General features: G+C 33.1%; 1 protein-coding gene across 1 annotated transcript in view; it reads right to left on the reverse strand.

Annotated features, from left to right (window-relative positions):
* Positions 1 to 2,489: 2,489 nt before the first annotated feature.
* The window catches only part of LOC115880997, a 673,808-nt gene continuing 658,313 nt past the window's right edge, over positions 2,490 to 17,984 (reverse strand). The window contains exon 7 of the mRNA XM_030898346.1: positions 2,490 to 2,810. Coding sequence (XP_030754206.1) covers positions 2,800 to 2,810 — 11 coding nt within the window. The 3' untranslated portion in view covers positions 2,490 to 2,799. The remainder of the gene's footprint in view (positions 2,811 to 17,984) is intronic.

Raw genomic sequence — 17,984 nt, forward strand, 5'->3', positions numbered from 1 at the left:
ATTTTTTTGAGTTCAATAAAAATCAAGGTAAATTTGAAAAATTCGGTAAATTTCGCATTTTTATTTCCAATACGTCCTGTAAACTATTTGTTTATTTTAATTTTATTATATCAGAAATGCAAATAAGAAAATTACTGACGATGGCTGGATAAAATTGTAATATCCCTAGACTTTTCCGGTGTGTGTAGTTTTTATGATTTATGTACCTAATGTCACTGTTATTGAAAATAGTTAATTATGGTACTAGTGTGTTATCTTACATACTGAGGGCTGGCAAAGGTTAGTCTTGGGTCGAGATTTCCGTATGTAAGAAGAGTACAATGGCGTTTTATAATGTACTAGACAAAGAGAGAACAGAAAACACGTTGCCAAACGGATGAAATAAACCGAGAAACTATAGCTTTGTTCGGGTTCTTGTTATTACCGACACTGAACCGTCCTAGAACTCTGCAGCGCATGCGCAATTGAGTTAGTTGAGTTAGTGTTCGACAGTGATTGCGCTATTAGAACTCTGAATTCAAAAATCAATATCTCGAAATCTATTAGAAATAATTGATTGTAGTTTTTTTCAAAAACTTTCTTAATATTTCTGCTATATTTTCTTCGCAGACAGTATGTGAAAATCTTTATAAATAAAAAAGTTACACGATTGCTGAAAATTGGCACTAAAAGTAAATGGGTTATTTAAAATTTTTGAATAGAAAAGATCAACCTTGTCGAATTTTTCTTATTTAAACATATTGTAAAGGATCCGATCTTCAAAATAAAAAAAAAGTTTCTAAAGTGGTTCTTAAGTTATGGCGTGTTATGTGTTAAAAAGTTGAGTTATTAAATTATCACAATTACTGATGTTTTCTCGTTATAAGAAAAATGGATACCCAAACGATATCCTTATAATTCCATTTCAGATGCTCAGAAACATATCTAAAGATTTTCATCTAGTTATCTTTTCGAAAAAAAGTCTTTTAAAAATAAGCGGTTTCTGATCGTGATTTTACTTTAATTGATAGGGAAAGGCATACCGGCAACGCCGCAACAGCACACCGTCGCACTTATCTCACTCCGACTTAATAAGATCCCTATGCGATTTACTTCCACGCATGTAAATACCAAACCAAAAGTAACAGTTGCCTTAAGCAGCTGTACTTAAACTGCCGTTAAACGGTAGCTTACTAAAATGCCGTTAATAGGTATGACGTCGTTGATGTGACGCACTTGACGGCTTTATGAAATATAGAAATTTTATAAGGACTAACCAACGCTATCCACCCCACCAAATAACCAACTTAACCAACGCAACTAACCTCGACACTGATAAAAAATATAAAAAAACAAATATAAATTAGTAAAAATCAACCAACCCCACCAAATAACCAACTAACCAATGAATTAACACCCTCCAAATAACCACGCTAACCAACCCGCCAAATAACTAAACCAATCTAAATAAAAAGAGTGAAACCAATGCAATAAGATCACGCTATAAGCAAAAAAAAATATAAAAAAGTCTTGGTCGGCGTGAGATTTGAACCCGAGCATTCGCTTAGGAAGCGATAGCTTCAGCCACTGACCCACAGGTGCTCTTGCAGAAAGCTTAAGTCCAGGCATTACTTTCCGCCGACCTGAACGACGTCACAATATCTATTAACGGCATTTTAGTAGGCTACCGTTTAACGGCTGTTTAAGTACATTGTAAATTATATTATTATTGTCTGCTCGGCAGTTACTCTAGCAGATATGGCTTTAAATTAGGAAGTTGCATTTGCTATAGTTGCTTTAATTGAAGATGTTATAGATCAAAATTATGGCCTTAATAGATTTATGTATTAGTATAATTTTTTTTGTTATATTGGTTTGTGTTTTTTTCCTTCATTTAATCAGAAATTCTGTAACATTTTACTGTTAGAACAAAAATTAAGATAAAATGTTAAGATGTCTTCTTCAAAAGGGAATATATTCAACAAAAATAAAGCTAATGAGATGAACCAAAAAACAAACCATCAAGAAAAGATGTACCTAGATAATAAAATTATTTATAAATTTCTTGCTGTGTTAACGTATTCCACAGAGTGTTTCAAACTTTAACCAATAACTCAATATTTTGTTTCCCTCGTATAATTGACAGATGGTAACTTTCATTTTCAATTTAGAATAAAGTACTAAACAGTCAAATAATTTAGCTACAAATTGCTTAAAAAATCATCAAAATCGGTACACTAGAACACAATATATTAAAATGTAAAATACATAAAAATTTTAAGGTGTTCGTTTTCCGAGCCTGTGAGTGTATCACATTAATCGGCTGTTATTAGTTAAAAATTATTATTTTTTTTTATTTAAGTAGGTGAAAATTAGGGTTCATGCATGTTAAATATGTATATGAAACTAATTTTTTTGCTATTTATTACTTTAAATGTCAAATTTGATAGATACCCGAGAGCAATATCTATTGCCGAAATCAATTAACAAAATAAAACATATATGCGGATTTATATGACTGTGTGACACTGTAGAAACACGTATTTTTTCTTCTAACTTCATTGATAAATAAAATATAAAGAACAAACATTGAAACAAATGGACCCATATTTAAACCTCTGCACGTCGTCATTTACCAGTAACAATATTACATTAAACACGGATTATTTTTATGACGGTAAAACATTTAATGGATTTGGATAATTTATTTATAGTTTTTTTTAATTTTTTTAGATAAATCTACCCTAAGAAATGTGGAAGATTGCCGGCCGATCTTCTGGGGTAATCTTCTTCATTTATTTCTCTTCATTTTTTCTAAAATTAATGTACACCTGGAAAAAAAAGAAAAAAATATTAGTTTTATGAAACCATACCAAAATATTGCATGTGATCAATGGAAAGATGATATAAAAATGATATCTCAAAAAAAACTGGAGGAATTGTCACAGAGTAAACCATATACAGGGTGTTTCAAAACAAATGCGAAAAACTTCAGCAGGCGATTTCTTGTTCAAAATAAAGGGTAGCCATTAGGGAGATATCGCGGTACAAAGATGGCGGAAAAATAATGTTTTTATTTTTTATCTTGAAAACGAAAAGAGATACACTAATCGAATTTTATGGGAGCATTTCTGTTATGAAAACACACTTTCCAGTAAATTTTTCACTTTTTTAAAATGAGTGGAAGGGGTTGAAATAAACTACCCCTATGATTCTTGTTAACGAAATTTAAAGAAAAATCTTATCAAACACATGCAAAAAAATTAATTTGGATAGCTTGGTTTGTTTAGAAACTTTTTTATCTCTCGTGTTTTTTTGATAAAACTCACCGATTTGAAATTAAAAAATAAAATGTAAAGCATTACATGTCAGGACAAAAGACATTTTTGGATAAAGAATCTAGTGGGCTGCTCTAATTTTTTTAGGAAAATATCTAGTCCGCCGCTGTCACTTTTTAGGATGTTTCTAATATTATTTTATTGACATTATTCTACTGCAATACATTATTATCTAGATTCTTATTATTATCGCTATTATCGCTAGATTCTTTATCTAAAAATGTTTTTTATCCTGACATGTAATGCTTTACATTTTATTTTTTAATTTCAAATTGGCGAGTTTTATCAAAGAAACACAAGAGATAAAAAAGTTTCTAAATAAACCAAGCTATCTAAATTAATTTTTTGCATGTGTTTGATAAGAATTTTTTTAAATTTCGTTAACAAGAATTATAAGGGTAGTTTATTTCAACCCCTTCCACTCATTTTAAAAAAGTGAGAAAATTACCAGAAAGTATGTTTTCATAACAGTAATGCTTCCATAAAATTTCATTAGTCTATCGTTTTTCGTTTTCAAGATAAAAAATAAAAACATTATTTTTCCGCCATTTTTGTACCGCGATATCTCCCTAATGGTTGATTTTTGACCCAACGTTTATAAAGCAAACTACCCTTTATTTTGAACACGGAATCACCCCCTGAAGTTTTTCGCATTTGTTTTGAAACGCCCTGTATATTTCATATCAATTAAACTTTTAGTTACGCAATCGAGGGCACAATTTTTAAAATCATTGTTGCCAACCATGGATATATTCGGCGCCGGGCTGACTAACTGGAATTTAAATTTTGCGCTGGGGATTCACGTGGCAGCTCTGCTGTAAAAAATGTCAAGTTGCCGCATTTATTTATTTATTTTCTGACATTGTCATTCGCTTTGACGCTTCGGTTTTGTATTACTTGAGTTTTTGGTTTAAATAAATAGTGTTCTGCTACTTTAAGCTTGAAAATGTTTACTAGCAGACCTTGCAGTCGAACATTGTTCTTTTTAGAACTTTTTTAGGTGTACAAGATAGCTTAATAGCCGTAAAAAAATCACCGCACTTTTATTACAATATTTTGAACAGGAAAGCGGTAGTAATGGCCCTTTATGTTCTTTAATTGCTGTTTATATATTTATAATTAACTTATTTTTGCTTTCTAAAATATTTTGATTAAAAGAAAATATGTAAAAGTGGGCAACGCTGTGCCGCACAAGCTTAAATCACGTGACTAAAAGTTTATTTGGTACGAACTGTATATTTTTGAGTTTTGTTGTTCTCTCTGGTATGGTTTTTAATAAATTTATTTTTTCCTAGCCAATTTTAGTTTTGGCATGTGGAGGCCCACATGGATGGGACCTAAATTATTTCCACTAAACTAGTCCTGAATTATGGAAAGTGTTTAATATTTAAAGAGCGGATCCTGGAAAGGTTTATGGTTTCTAAATCGTTACCCTGGATTCGATAACGCTATTAATAATTTACAGCGTCTTCTAGGAATTGGGGGTTTCACCTTAACCCACATGACCCTTGGAGTTATTATCAAAAAGAAAAATATATTAATAAGTATAATCTTAGTTTCAGAATATTATAAACAAAGTAGAATATAGATAGAGATAAATATAGTAAGATAGAGTGATGCTATAACAAATTATTGGTTGAAACATTTTCTTAAATTATGTCAATTCATTGTCGATCTTTTTTGCTTTTTTTTTATTAGTATAGTATTAACACGTAAAAAAAACTGAAATGAGATCAAACTGAGGAAATGGAGGTAGGGCTACTGAGTGGAGTCCACAAGGCAATAGAAGAACTAGTCGCCCAAGACACACATGGCAAAAGACAATTAAAAAGGAGATCGAAGTAATAAACCGATCATGGCGAGATGTCAAATCAATTGCAAACAACCGAACTCGCTGGAGCATTTATTGAAACCCTATGCTTCACGTAGGAGCAAAGATCAAAATAAAATGAACCTAACATAAGTATATTTTTTAATACATTAATTCAATTGTTTATTTTGTTTTGATTATTCCGAAATTACGGAAAACGAATTTACATATTATTAAAGTAAAACCTCTGAAGGCGGGTAAGTGGACAAATATTAGTTATAATTAATATTATAATTAGAGAACGTTTAGTTTTAGAATTTACATATATATGTATAGCTGCGTATTATGACATATATGACATGCGCATCATACATACAAAAATTATGTCACAGTGTAAAAATTAAGTTAATTAATCTCTCCAAAAAATAGGTACTTGCACCACAGTAAGAAAATCTACAAAATGTAATAGTTCTTTATTGTAAATACTGTTGCGTTAATACCAAAAAATCATTAAACGAAATACAAACCCCAAATCATAAACATAATCATACAATTCCATACATACGAGGCGTTTTGGAAAAAATAAGAATAGGAAAACAATATAACATACGAACATCTTTCAAAACACAAAATATAGGTTCTTAGATCCATTTTAACACACACTAAACCATTGAACACTGGGCAACAAACAAAAAAATACAATAGTAATATACAAGATACCATGTGAATGTGATCAATTATATATATCCTTTTTTTGCCCAGATGTTTAAATGTTCGAATTAAAGAACTTAAAGATTAAGAACGACGAAAGAAAAGGCGGCTTTCACAAATCTAAGATCTGTTAGCATTTATGGGACACAGGGCACAGAATAGATTTTAACAATACCAAAATTATAATGAAAGAAGCGCTAGCCTCTAAAAGAAAAATAAAAGAAAGTTTTTTAATATAATCTAAAAAAATAATTTGAAGATTTTTGGTTTTTACCTTATTAAGTATTGTTATCAGGTAGTAATTGTTAATTTTGAAGTTTAACTTGATATAATGTCATTTTAACAGAACATCAACTGTTTTTGTAGACGTTCCTGTTTTAAAAAAGTGTTCTCAAATAGTTGCATTTAGATATTTTAAATAGTTTTTTCTTTGTTCTTTGTATTTTTTTTCGCTTCCGACGACGGAAAGAGATATATTTTTGGAACGTTAAGAATTTTTTTGTTCGTTAGGCAAATTTGTTTATTAGTAAGTGACTGCTGACAATTAGTCTCCGTTGGATTAAGGCCAGCAGTGTTTACAAAAAATAACTATTTTATTTTGTAAATATTCTTACAGTGGCGAAATACCCATAGGCCTTTGTTGGAGAGATAAATCCGCCACAGATGTATAGACATTTTTTAAAGTTAATTAATAATTACAGTAATAAAACGTAAAAAAAAACAAATATTTTAATAAAATACAGATAAACAATACTATAACTAAAAAAACGAGGTTTTTACTCTACGATATATCCCCGGAAAACGAAATGATTTTACCATAGAAACGCGTTTTGATTTTTAAGACTTTCAATGGTATTTTAATTTTTTTTATTTTGCTCAAACTAAAACGGTATGGAAATTTGAAAATGTAAAAACCGGATTAACCATTTTAGAACAAGCAAATTTTTATAAAGAATGCATTTTTCTCAAAATGATAGATATTAATAGTTTTTCCCTTATAAAGATCATCCGGGGGCATACCGCATACCAATTATAATAGACAAAACTACTTTTAACTACGCTAGACAAATAAAATTATTAATTAACTCAAACTAATTCCCTCAAAATTTCCTCTCCTTTCATAAAATAAGCGCCTGCAAGTCATTACCGAATTCAAATTAGCTCCGCGACCTTAAAACAACCTACTTATGACATAAATTAGCGTGTTCCTGCGTGTATTTTGCTTATTTTATCGTTCCACCTACCTATGCACGTCTTTTGATAGAGGATAGAGACTCCTAGGAGGTAAAGGAGGCAAGCGATGAGGGAACGAACAAAAGCGCCACCAGCGGGAAGTTTGCTTACTAAGCGGTAACGATGACAGCGTCGGTTAATTAGATACCTAATAATACGCCTTGTTTGTTCGGGCTCGGGCCAATAGAGAGCGCTCGGAGAGCAGTGGCGTAGAGAGTTAAATTGTTGATTGAAGTTTATATTTTAGACGTTAATTTAATAACATAAGAAGTCTGTTCGACATAAAAAGACACGTATAAAATTAATCTTCTTCTTCTTCCTGTGCCTTGTATTTAACCCCACGTTGGCGATTGTCTGTACTCTTCATACAATATGTAGAGTGCCGTTTTCGGGTCTTTGAAATATGGTGGCTACGTCGTTGATGTTACACCAATCCCGTACGTTTCTTAGCCAGGAATGTTGTTTTCTTCCTGGGCTTCGCCCTCCCTCAATTTTTCCTTGTAGAATTAGTTTCTTCTTCTTAGTGTGCCGTATTCATTTAATGAATGTTGGCGACAATTCTGGCAAATTCGTCTCGATCTTGGGCGACTCTAAAGAGTGAATGGGCATCGAGACCAGTCCAGTCTCTGATGTTCTTAAGCCAAGAATACTTCTTTCTTCCGATGCCACGTTTTCCTTCAATCTTCCCCTCCATAATCAGTTTCAGGAATTGATATTTGGTGTTTCTAAATATGTGGCCCAAGTAAGCTGTTTTCCGTTTTTAACTATTTGAAGCAACATTCTTTCCGTTCCCATACGTCGCAGAACTTCGTCATTTCTCACGCGATCAGTCCAAGGAATCCTGAGCAATCTTCGAAATATCCACATCTCAAAGGCCTCTAGTCGGTTCATAGTTTTTGCCTTGAGGGTCCAGGTCTCCACGCCATATAGTAGTACTGAGTATACGTAGCCTTTTACAAAACGGTAACGTAGGCGTAGACTCAGGCTTTGGTTACTCAACAGAGTTCTCATGTTCGTGAATATTGCTCGGGCTTGTTCGATCCTGCTTCGAATCTCCGTGTCTGGATCTAGGTCTTCGGTAATCCAGCTGCCGAGGTACTTAAACTTCGGGACCTGTTGAATCTGTTGGCCGTTTACCGAGATGTTTAGACGGTCGATCGGGGTTCTGCCAACCATCATAGTCTTCGTCTTATCGATGTTGATTTTAAGACCGAAACGATTTCCCATGTCCTCTATCTTATTTATTATTTCCTGGAGATCCTCTAAAGTTGGTTCTAGGATTGCCGTATCATCTTCATATCTTATATTGTTAATTGGTACTCCGTTAATCTTAATTCCTTCACTTTCTCCTTCCAGGGCCATTTGAAATATCTAATAAGAATTAGTTTAGGAATGTAATATTTGTCTCCTCTAAGGATGTGGCCGAGGTAGGAAACTTTTCTTTCTTTAACTATATTAAGTATTTCTCGTTCATTGCCTGCAGTTCATAAAAATTCTTTGTTGGTGGCATGTGCGGTCCATGACACGTAAGAGTCTTCGGAGAGTCCACATTTCGAAAGCCTCGCTGCGGTTCAGGGTTCTAGCCTTTAGAGACCACGTTTCTGCGTCGTATAGTAAGATGGGCCATATGTAGCATTTTACTACCCGTAGTCTAAGTGCTAGCGGGAGACTGCGTGCTAATAGGAAGTTTTTAAGTTTGAAAAATGTAGTTTTTGCATAATTCGTTCTAAGTTTAACTTCTTCATCGCAGTCCCATCGATCATTGATCATGGCAACTAGATATTTAATTCGTGGTACTCGCTTTATAATATTTCCATCCACCGTCAATGCGGTGTTGATTATAGGCTGGCGTCCTATTACCATAAGTTTGGTCTTGGTAGGGTTGATTTTAAGACCGAAACGATTTCCCATGTCCTCTATCTTATTTATTATTTCCTGGAGATCCTCTAAAGTAGGATTGCCGTATCATCTTCATATCTTATATTGTTAATTGGTACTCCGTTAATCTTAATTCCTACACTTTCTCCTTCCAGGGCCATTTGAAATATCTTTTCGACGTATGTATTAAAAAGTATTGGTGACAGTATACAGCCCTGGCGGACTTTACTTTCTTTACACACATTGAAGGTGTCTGTGGATAAGTTTTTGTTAATTCCTATCTCCGCTGTTTGGTTCCAATATAGTTTCTGTATAATTCTAATGTCTTTGGCGTCTATTCCTATCTCGAGTAGTCTATTTAGGAGAATATCGTGTTTAACGTTGTCGAAAACCTTCTGATAATCTATGAAGCACACAGAGACATCTTGGCGTTGATTATAACAACTTCTGGATCAGTAGCTTGACCGAAAACAAAGCCTCTCTCGTACCCAGCCCCTTGATGAAGCCGAACTGTGTCTCTCCGCTCTTTTCTTCACAGTTCGAGTATATACGAGCATGTATGACTCGAAAAAAAGGTTTCAGGGCATGGCTCATTAGACTTATCAGTCTGTAGTCACTACAGTCTTCTTAAAATTCATCACAGAACTTCAATATGCTGATGACTGCGATCTAGTTGCAAAAACGTTACACCAATTACAAGAAATGCTGAACACATAATATACCTGAGATACGAGGCTTTGGGCCTGCCTTAAGTTGGACATCGATAAAACTAAAATCATATGCACTCTCCCGGAAAATCACAACAATTAAAAATCGGAGGGGAACTATTGGAATATGTAGCGGAATTTAATTACCTTGGCAGTCTGATTTTCGGAAAAGGCCAATATCGACTCTGAAATTCAGCACAGGATTAGCAGCGCTTCAAGAGCATTCCGGAAGTTAAAAGACAGGGTTTGCTACAATCATGACTTGAAATAGAAACTTGCAGGGTACCGAGCAATAATAATCCCCACCATGTTAGATGCAAGCGAAACTTGGGTGCCGTATCGCCGTGCCGGCACATGAACATATTAAACAAGCTGTAACAGTATATATCAAATGGTTTCACCATATCTGAAACGTATGAGCGCTGAAGTTATGATTACTAAATCCTGCTTAAGATGGGTTGGTCACGTATACAGGATACAAGAAAACCGCTGTAGGGTTTTTGAAAGCCGTACGACGTACGATGCGTACAAGGCCTTAGCGCAGGACCTTGATCGCCGCCGGCGGGGAGCGCGTCGCTGGCAGAAGGCAGAAGTCACGTAGGCCCACAGCGCAGCCGAAAAGCTTACAAAAACTTAGTATTGCCTGGTGTTTAAGGGGGAGTGCATCGCACTACCATTTTTCTATTGTCGTGTTATTCAGTAAATTAGAAATAAAGACCATATTGACAAAGACACGCGATTTATTGTCTGTAGCCGTATATAAAAAGTAAACATCATTGAAAAAGACGCTCCAACCGCCTACCAAAATCTCTTCTTTACGGCGAGCTTGTAGGGTAAGAGGAAACCGGGTGGATAACTCAAAAGGTACAAAAAAAATGAGAAACATGCAGAATCAGTGGAAAGAAGCAGGGCACAATAGAATGCAATGGAGAAGAATTGTAAACTCAGTTAACAACGACAACCAAAATGTAAAGAGGCAAAAAAGTAATGAGATTTTTGAATAGCTTCGCATAATTAATAATAGCTTAGAAAAGCTTAGAGATAGTTAATAATTAATGATCTTATATCGCCTTAGATATTCTCACTCCTAGACATGATAATATGGACCTAAAACTTCTCTTGCCGATATGGTATTTGTTTAATTATTGGGAAAATTGGAAATCGTCTGATTTTCACCAAAATTGGTATAAACCCTATTTTGAGGTCGTAGATTACGAATCTGAACTTTTTTTGGCGGTCTCTTACCGTTTTTTAGAAAAACGGAAAATTATTTCAACATCGATTTTTTCTTAATTTCTCATATTTTTCAGGTTTTCTAGGACATATTTTGTTAGGTATTCAATAAAAAATGAGGTTTTTGTTATTTCCTGTTAGTTTTTTAACCAATTCTATGCATAATAGAAGAAAATTTGCTAAAATAATTGTTTCTATAACACAGTTTCTATAACATTGAGGTCCGGACTACTTGCAGGATGGGATAGAACTTTTATATTATTATTACCGAACCAATTTTTAGTTGATTTTGCTGAATGGCACGATGCTCCATCTTGTTGGAAAATATAGTCTTCGTTTGGAAACAATTCTTGAACACTAGGCAAAAGTGAGGTCTCAAGTATATGTTGATATTTTTGGGCGTTAACAGTGCCATCTATAAAATTTAATTTGCCCAAACCTCTTGCTGACATGCAATCCCAAACCATAATCCCCTTAGGAAATTTAACAACCATCTTTAAGCAATCTTTATGAAAGGCTGCTGCTTTATTTCGTATTATTCGTTTTCGATGATTTCCAACGCAAACATCAAATTTAGATTCATCGCTAAATATGACCTTATTCCAATCATTTTGTGTCCACGATAATTTAGATTTTGCCCAATTGTACCGATTTTTCTTTTGAATTTCTGGTTTTTTTTCGGTTTGTTGTTTTCTGTCGGTTTTTCTTTGGCCTAAATAAGAATTTGTATCAATAATCTTCAGATAATTGATTATCCACACAAAATAAAGTTTACCTTGTAAAACCCCAGACCGTATTTACGGATATATTTTCGGCAACATTCTCTTGATATATTTAAACCAGTTACAGTATTCCATTTAACTGTTACTTCGCGAAGAGTACTTCTTCTCACAGACTTGCAAATTTTAACTAAATTTCGTAAATCTCTCTGAGATACAACTTTTGGCCTTCCCGAACTTTTACTTCTAACGTCTATATTGGCAGATTCGCCATATTTTTTTATTATATTAAAAACCGTGGTTTTTGGAATACTTAAATCATCAGAAATTTTTCGAATTGTTTTTCCCGTACTGTATTGACGAATGATAATTTCGGGTAGTTTTTGATTTGTAGCTTTTCTACGGATCATTGCTTTGAATTAAATTAACAAAATTGAAAATTAAACAAATTAAAATTACTTACAATAAATCTCACTACTCAAAGTATCGAGTAACAGACGTTTTTCAGAAAAACGGAAAATTATTTCAACATCGAATTTTTCTTAATTTCTCATATTTTTCAGGTTTTCTAGGACATATTTTGTGAGGTATTCAATAAACAATGAGGTTTTTGTTATTCCCTGTTAGTTTTTTAACCAATTCTATGCATAATAGAAGAAAATTTGCTAAAATAAATTTGTAAACAATCTGAAAATGTTGGGTTATGTGTTTCTGGCATTTAAAGCAACGTTGTCAATGCTAAACCTAAATTTAGCGCGTTTTTTTGCTCATTCTGGGATTACAAAAGGCGGTCGCCAGAGGAACGGCTCCTTCCCATAACTGCTATTTTACCAACGAGATCTAACTATTTATAACCACGAAGTTGCCCGAAAGAGTTTTGATTGCATTGGTTACAACTTCTAAGCGGAGGGGGTTAGTCTTTTTTTTTGTTATATTATATCAAAAAAAGATTAAACCCCTCCGCAAAGAAGTTGAAACCAATGCAATCAAAACTCTTTCGTGCAACTTCGTGGTTATAAATAGTTTTTATGTAACTTCTTTGCGGAGGGGGTTAATCTTTTTTAATGTAATATAACAAAAAAAAATTAACCTCCTCCGCATAGTTGAAACTAATGCAATCAAAACTCTTTCGCGCAACTTTGTGGATATAGGCAAGATATAGGTATATTTAATGTTTAACTATTGTCAGGGTATATAATTTATTAAAAATCACTCAAAAAATACAAGATATGGCAACGTTGCAAATTTTCAAATTTTAAGATTAGTTCTAGAATATATTTGTCTCTCTCATTACATAGGAGAGAGAAAGAAAGATATATGAAATGTCAAACTTCCATCTGGTCTTAATTTTCTTTGTTATTTTGTCAAGAAAAGTGCTTTTCAGTGAAATTTTGGATATTTTTCGATCCTCAATCAAGTGTGGCTTTTAGATAAACTATAATATAATGAAAATATAATGAAATTATTACTTTATAGGGCTGAGATAAAGGAAAATTCGATGTTGAAATTATTTTCCGTTTTTCTGAAAAACGGCAAGAGACCGCCAGGAAAAAAGTTCAGATTCGTAATCTACGACCTCAAAATAGGGTGTATACCAATTTTGGTGAAAATCAGACGATTTCCAGTTTTCCCAATAATTACCTTTAATTATTTCTCAGACCCTATAACCCAGCCTCACGAGACGGCACTGGAGATGCCTTTTAACGCCGCGTCGTCGAATGTTAAGGCCCGGTACACAGCTTGCTCTCTATTGTCAGGCGTTATTATTGTGTTCGGTATTAACTTATTTACTAATTACGTAACTTCATAAACAATGGGCGGGGAGTTTGGTTCTTCGGCGGGTAGGTAAGTTAAGAAAGTTGCCGTATAAGGCTTTTTAATCGTATTCAGTTCGTTGTGTTTCCTTGCGGGTTAATTAATATTTCTTGCCAGGTTGTGCGTAAAATAATTACGAAAAGATTGTATAATTTAGCGCTTAGTTGAAACAAATTTGTTTTTAGAATTTCGGAACAATAGACATTGTAATTTAATCAGTTGTCTAATAAACATATAGCAAATAAAAGCAACAAGGCAGCAAATTAAAAAGTTATAATTATTAAAGCAGTTATTGATATTTAGATACTCTCTTTGTAGTTGGGTCCATTGCTGTCTATTGTTCGCTATGGGTATCTAAGTTATCACTGACCTCAAAATCAAATTTCTCATGTCAAAAAAGTCCCGGATACCAATTTTCATCCAATTATTGATGCTACTTCAGAAAATATTCGGAAAAAATCAAAATAAAAATGAAATTTCTACACCCTGTATCTCCCAAACTAAGCATTTAAGGATATACATTTATACGAACATTTTTATTTATTTTTAAATTCAGAATATGCTGCCGAAGTTTCCGGAATACAGTTCCGACTACCCTGTATATTGTGAAGCGTTTCTATACAGGGTGAGTTTTCTACGATGTTCTCTATGGGTATCTCGGAAACTACTGGAGATGGATAGTCGGTTAAATGCAGAAAGAATTGCAGTTTAGTGGGGTCATAAATATGCGCCTTTCAGATTTTTGAAAAAGTGTATGGCTTACTAGATATTTCGAAAAAAAACAAATTTTGGCTATTTTAAAAATTGTCCCTAATTCCATTATAATCTATTTTAGACAAAAAGTTTTCAGATAAAAGTTGTAGATAATCACATCCCTTGTAAGTTTGTGTTTTTTTCTAAAGCCTGTCATTTTTGACATATGACATAAACATATGTTTTTTAAATGGAAACCATAGTTGGCCATGACTTCACAAAAAGTGGCATTTTTTAAGCTTTTCAGTGATATAAGCTATAATAGTTTTTTTTTTCAAAAAATTACTGAGTTATTATAGCCAATTCTTATCTTTCTTGACTAATTTCACTTAGTTGGCACGGTGTTCTTGTTTTATTATGATTTATAACTTATACTTTACTCCTTACAATTTACATTACACAAACTAAAACTTAAAATCACCACATATACTCTAAATTATTTTAGAAAACGTTCAAAACTTCTCTTGAACCGCCTCTTCGAGTGACTCTTTTAATTCATAAGTTCTTTTGTAAATCTTGATGTTAACTGTACCGCAAAAAAATCTAAAATGGATAGGTCAGGTGATCGAGGAGGTCCATGCAATTGGTAATTGGTCCATCTCTTTCTTATCCCTGAGTCTACATAATTTTATGATATAAATAATTTTTAGCATTTCTTGTGTCATAATGAAAGTCATGTTGGAACCACTCTATTAATGCGCGAGTATCTAAATTTAACTTTTCTAACATGTCTTGAAAACCGTTCTCTAAAAAACGTAAGTAACGTTCACCGGTCCACGTATCCTCGAAACTGTATAGCCAAGAAAAGTAGAAGTCAAGAAAGATAAGATTTGGCTCAGTAATTTACTATCAGATAACTCTCTAACATATTATAGCATATATCGCTGAAAAGCTTAAAAATTGACGCTTTTTATGAAGTCATGGCCAACTATGGTTTCCATTTAAAAAACATATGTTTGTGTCATATGTAAAAAATTACAGGCAAAGTCGGAGAATACAAACTCATTGAGGATGCGATTATCTACAACTTTTATCTGAAAACTTTTTGTCTAAAATAGATTATAATGGAATTAGGGACAATTTTTAAAATAGCCAAAATTTGTTTTATTTGGAAATATCTAGTAAGCCATGAACTTTTTCAAAAATCTGAAAGGCGCATATTTATGACCCTACAAAACTGCAATTCTTTCCCCATTTAACAGACTCTCTATCTCCGGTAGTTTCCGAGATACTCATAGAGAACATCATAGGAAACTCACCCTGTATAAGGCCTGTCTATTACTTTTTTCGTTAGGCTTCGTTAAGGCTTCTACGAGCCCTAACAACTATATGTTGGGACAAGGTCATATTTTGGAATTATTGCCCTGGTTTTTCAAAATGACTGAAAAATATATGTTTAATTTTTTAAATATAAACATAGCCATATATCCTAAACAACTTGACAATATTTTTATGAATTTGTAAATCAATCCATATTTATTGTAGCGGATTTTGTTCATAAAAGGGACACATTTGCTGACAACTAAACGTTGGGACAAGTATTTTTAAATAATTAATATCATCATAGGCGGCTTTGCTATAAACGTCACAAATGTCGCAAACTGTTTACTTCAGCATTGACAGCTTGTAAGTTACTCGATACTTTGAGTAGTGAGATTTACTGTAAGTAATTTTAATTTGTTTAATTTTCAATTTTGTTAATTTAATTCAAAGCAATGATCCGTAGAAAAGCTACAAATCAAAAACTACCCGAAATTATCATTCGTCAATACAGTACGGGAAAAACAATTCGAAAAATTTCTGATGATTTAAGTAATCCAAAAACCACGGTTTTTAATATAATAAAAAAATATGGCGAATCTGCCAATATAGACGTTAGAAGTAAAAGTTCGGGAAGGCCAAAAGTTGTATCTCAGAGAGATTTACGAAATTTAGTTAAAATTTGCAAGTCTGTGAGAAGAAGTACTCTTCGCGAAGTAACAGTTAAATGGAATACTGTAACTGGTTTAAATATATCAAGAGAATGTTGCCGAAAATATATCCGTAAATACGGTCTGGGGTTTTACAAGGTAAACTTTATTTTGTGTGGATAATCAATTATCTGAAGATTATTGATACAAATTCTTATTTAGGCCAAAGAAAAACCGACAGAAAACAACAAACCGAAAAAAAACCAGAAATTCAAAAGAAAAATCGGTACAATTGGGCAAAATCTAAATTATCGTGGACACAAAATGATTGGAATAAGGTCATATTTAGCGATGAATCTAAATTTGATGTTTGCGTTGGAAATCATCGAAAACGAATAATACGAAATAAAGCAGCAGCCTTTCATAAAGATTGCTTACAGAGGGTTGTTAAATTTCCTAAGGGGATTATGGTTTGGGATTGCATGTCAGCAAGAGGTTTGGGCAAATTAAATTTTGAGATGGCACTGTTAACGCGCAAAAATATCAACAAATACTTGAGACCTCACTTTTGCCTAGTGTTCAAGAATTGTTTCCAAACGAAGACTATATTTTCCAACAAGATGGAGCATCGTGCCATTCAGCAAAATCAACTAAAAATTGGTTCGGTAATAATAATATAAAAGTTCTATCCCATCCTGCAAGTAGTCCGGACCTCAATGTCATAGAAACTGTGTGGCATAAAATGATCAATATTTAAGAAACCTCACTAACAAAAAATCGCAAATTTGTGAGAGATGAACTTCGCTTAAGGCCCCCTAACCATACTAAATCACTCATGCAGATTTAACTGAAACTGGCAAGGTATTAGACTAAATTAAATTATACCTCCGGAGCTGGTGTAGTTTCCGTCTGAATATTGATAATATTATGCCCGATAGCGAAATTGGCAGCGTCTTCGTACGTGAGTCGCAGCCCCAAACATTTTTAGGCTCATGTTTATTAAGGCCTTGATTAAAAATTTAACGTCTTCGCTCAAGTTTATGGATACGGATCTGTGTTGGCTGAATATATATTTCGGATCGATCGATGCTTTGGAATAATAATAAGTCGAAAATAAAAAAATGAAAGAAACTTTATGTGACGCGAAGCGAATTGGTATCTTGCTGTTAAAATATTGATTGTTTAACTAAATTTATTTACTAGAAAGTGCTTAGCTTGTCGAAAATTCTTGTCTTTGGGATATATCTCAGTTATATCTCAGCGCTGTAAACAGAAATCCTAGGTTGTCTTTAAATGTTACTTAAAAAGTTTATTAACAAAGATCGTTATTGCTCATTAAAGTTCTTTAATTGTGACAGTGACACACTCACCGATACTTCTAGGGGTCTCATAAACTTTAAATTTGGAATTTTATTTGGCGTTTATCCTATAAAAAATAAAATAAAAAATCCCGAAATTTTATTATTAATTAAGTAAAAAATAACCCTTATTAAAAGTCAAGTATCGAGCTGCTACCGACACTACTACTACTGCCATTACTCTCTGACGAGTATTTGACATGCATCAGAAGATGGTTATGCAAGGCGTTTTCTTTCATGAGCTTTTCTGTGACTGAAAAGCCCGATACGTGATGTTATCTCTCTTCCGCACTCCGGACATTCAAAAATCTCATTACTTTGTTGCCTCTTTACTTTTTGGTTGTCGTTGTCTGAGTTTACAATTATTCTTATAAATAAATGCCTTTTTTGTCAAAAAAATTTACAATTTGTAGACAAAGGTAAAGTAAACAAACAAAGTAAACAAACAAGGTACACAAACAAACAAACAAAAGATAATACAAAACATTATACAAATAATATTGTCAGTCTTATTATTTAAAATAAACATTTATAAATGTT

Source organism: Sitophilus oryzae, unplaced genomic scaffold (assembly GCF_002938485.1).
Source record: "Sitophilus oryzae breed Bouriz unplaced genomic scaffold, Soryzae_2.0 scaffold_1693_pilon_pilon, whole genome shotgun sequence".
Lineage (NCBI taxonomy): Eukaryota > Metazoa > Arthropoda > Insecta > Coleoptera > Curculionidae > Sitophilus > Sitophilus oryzae.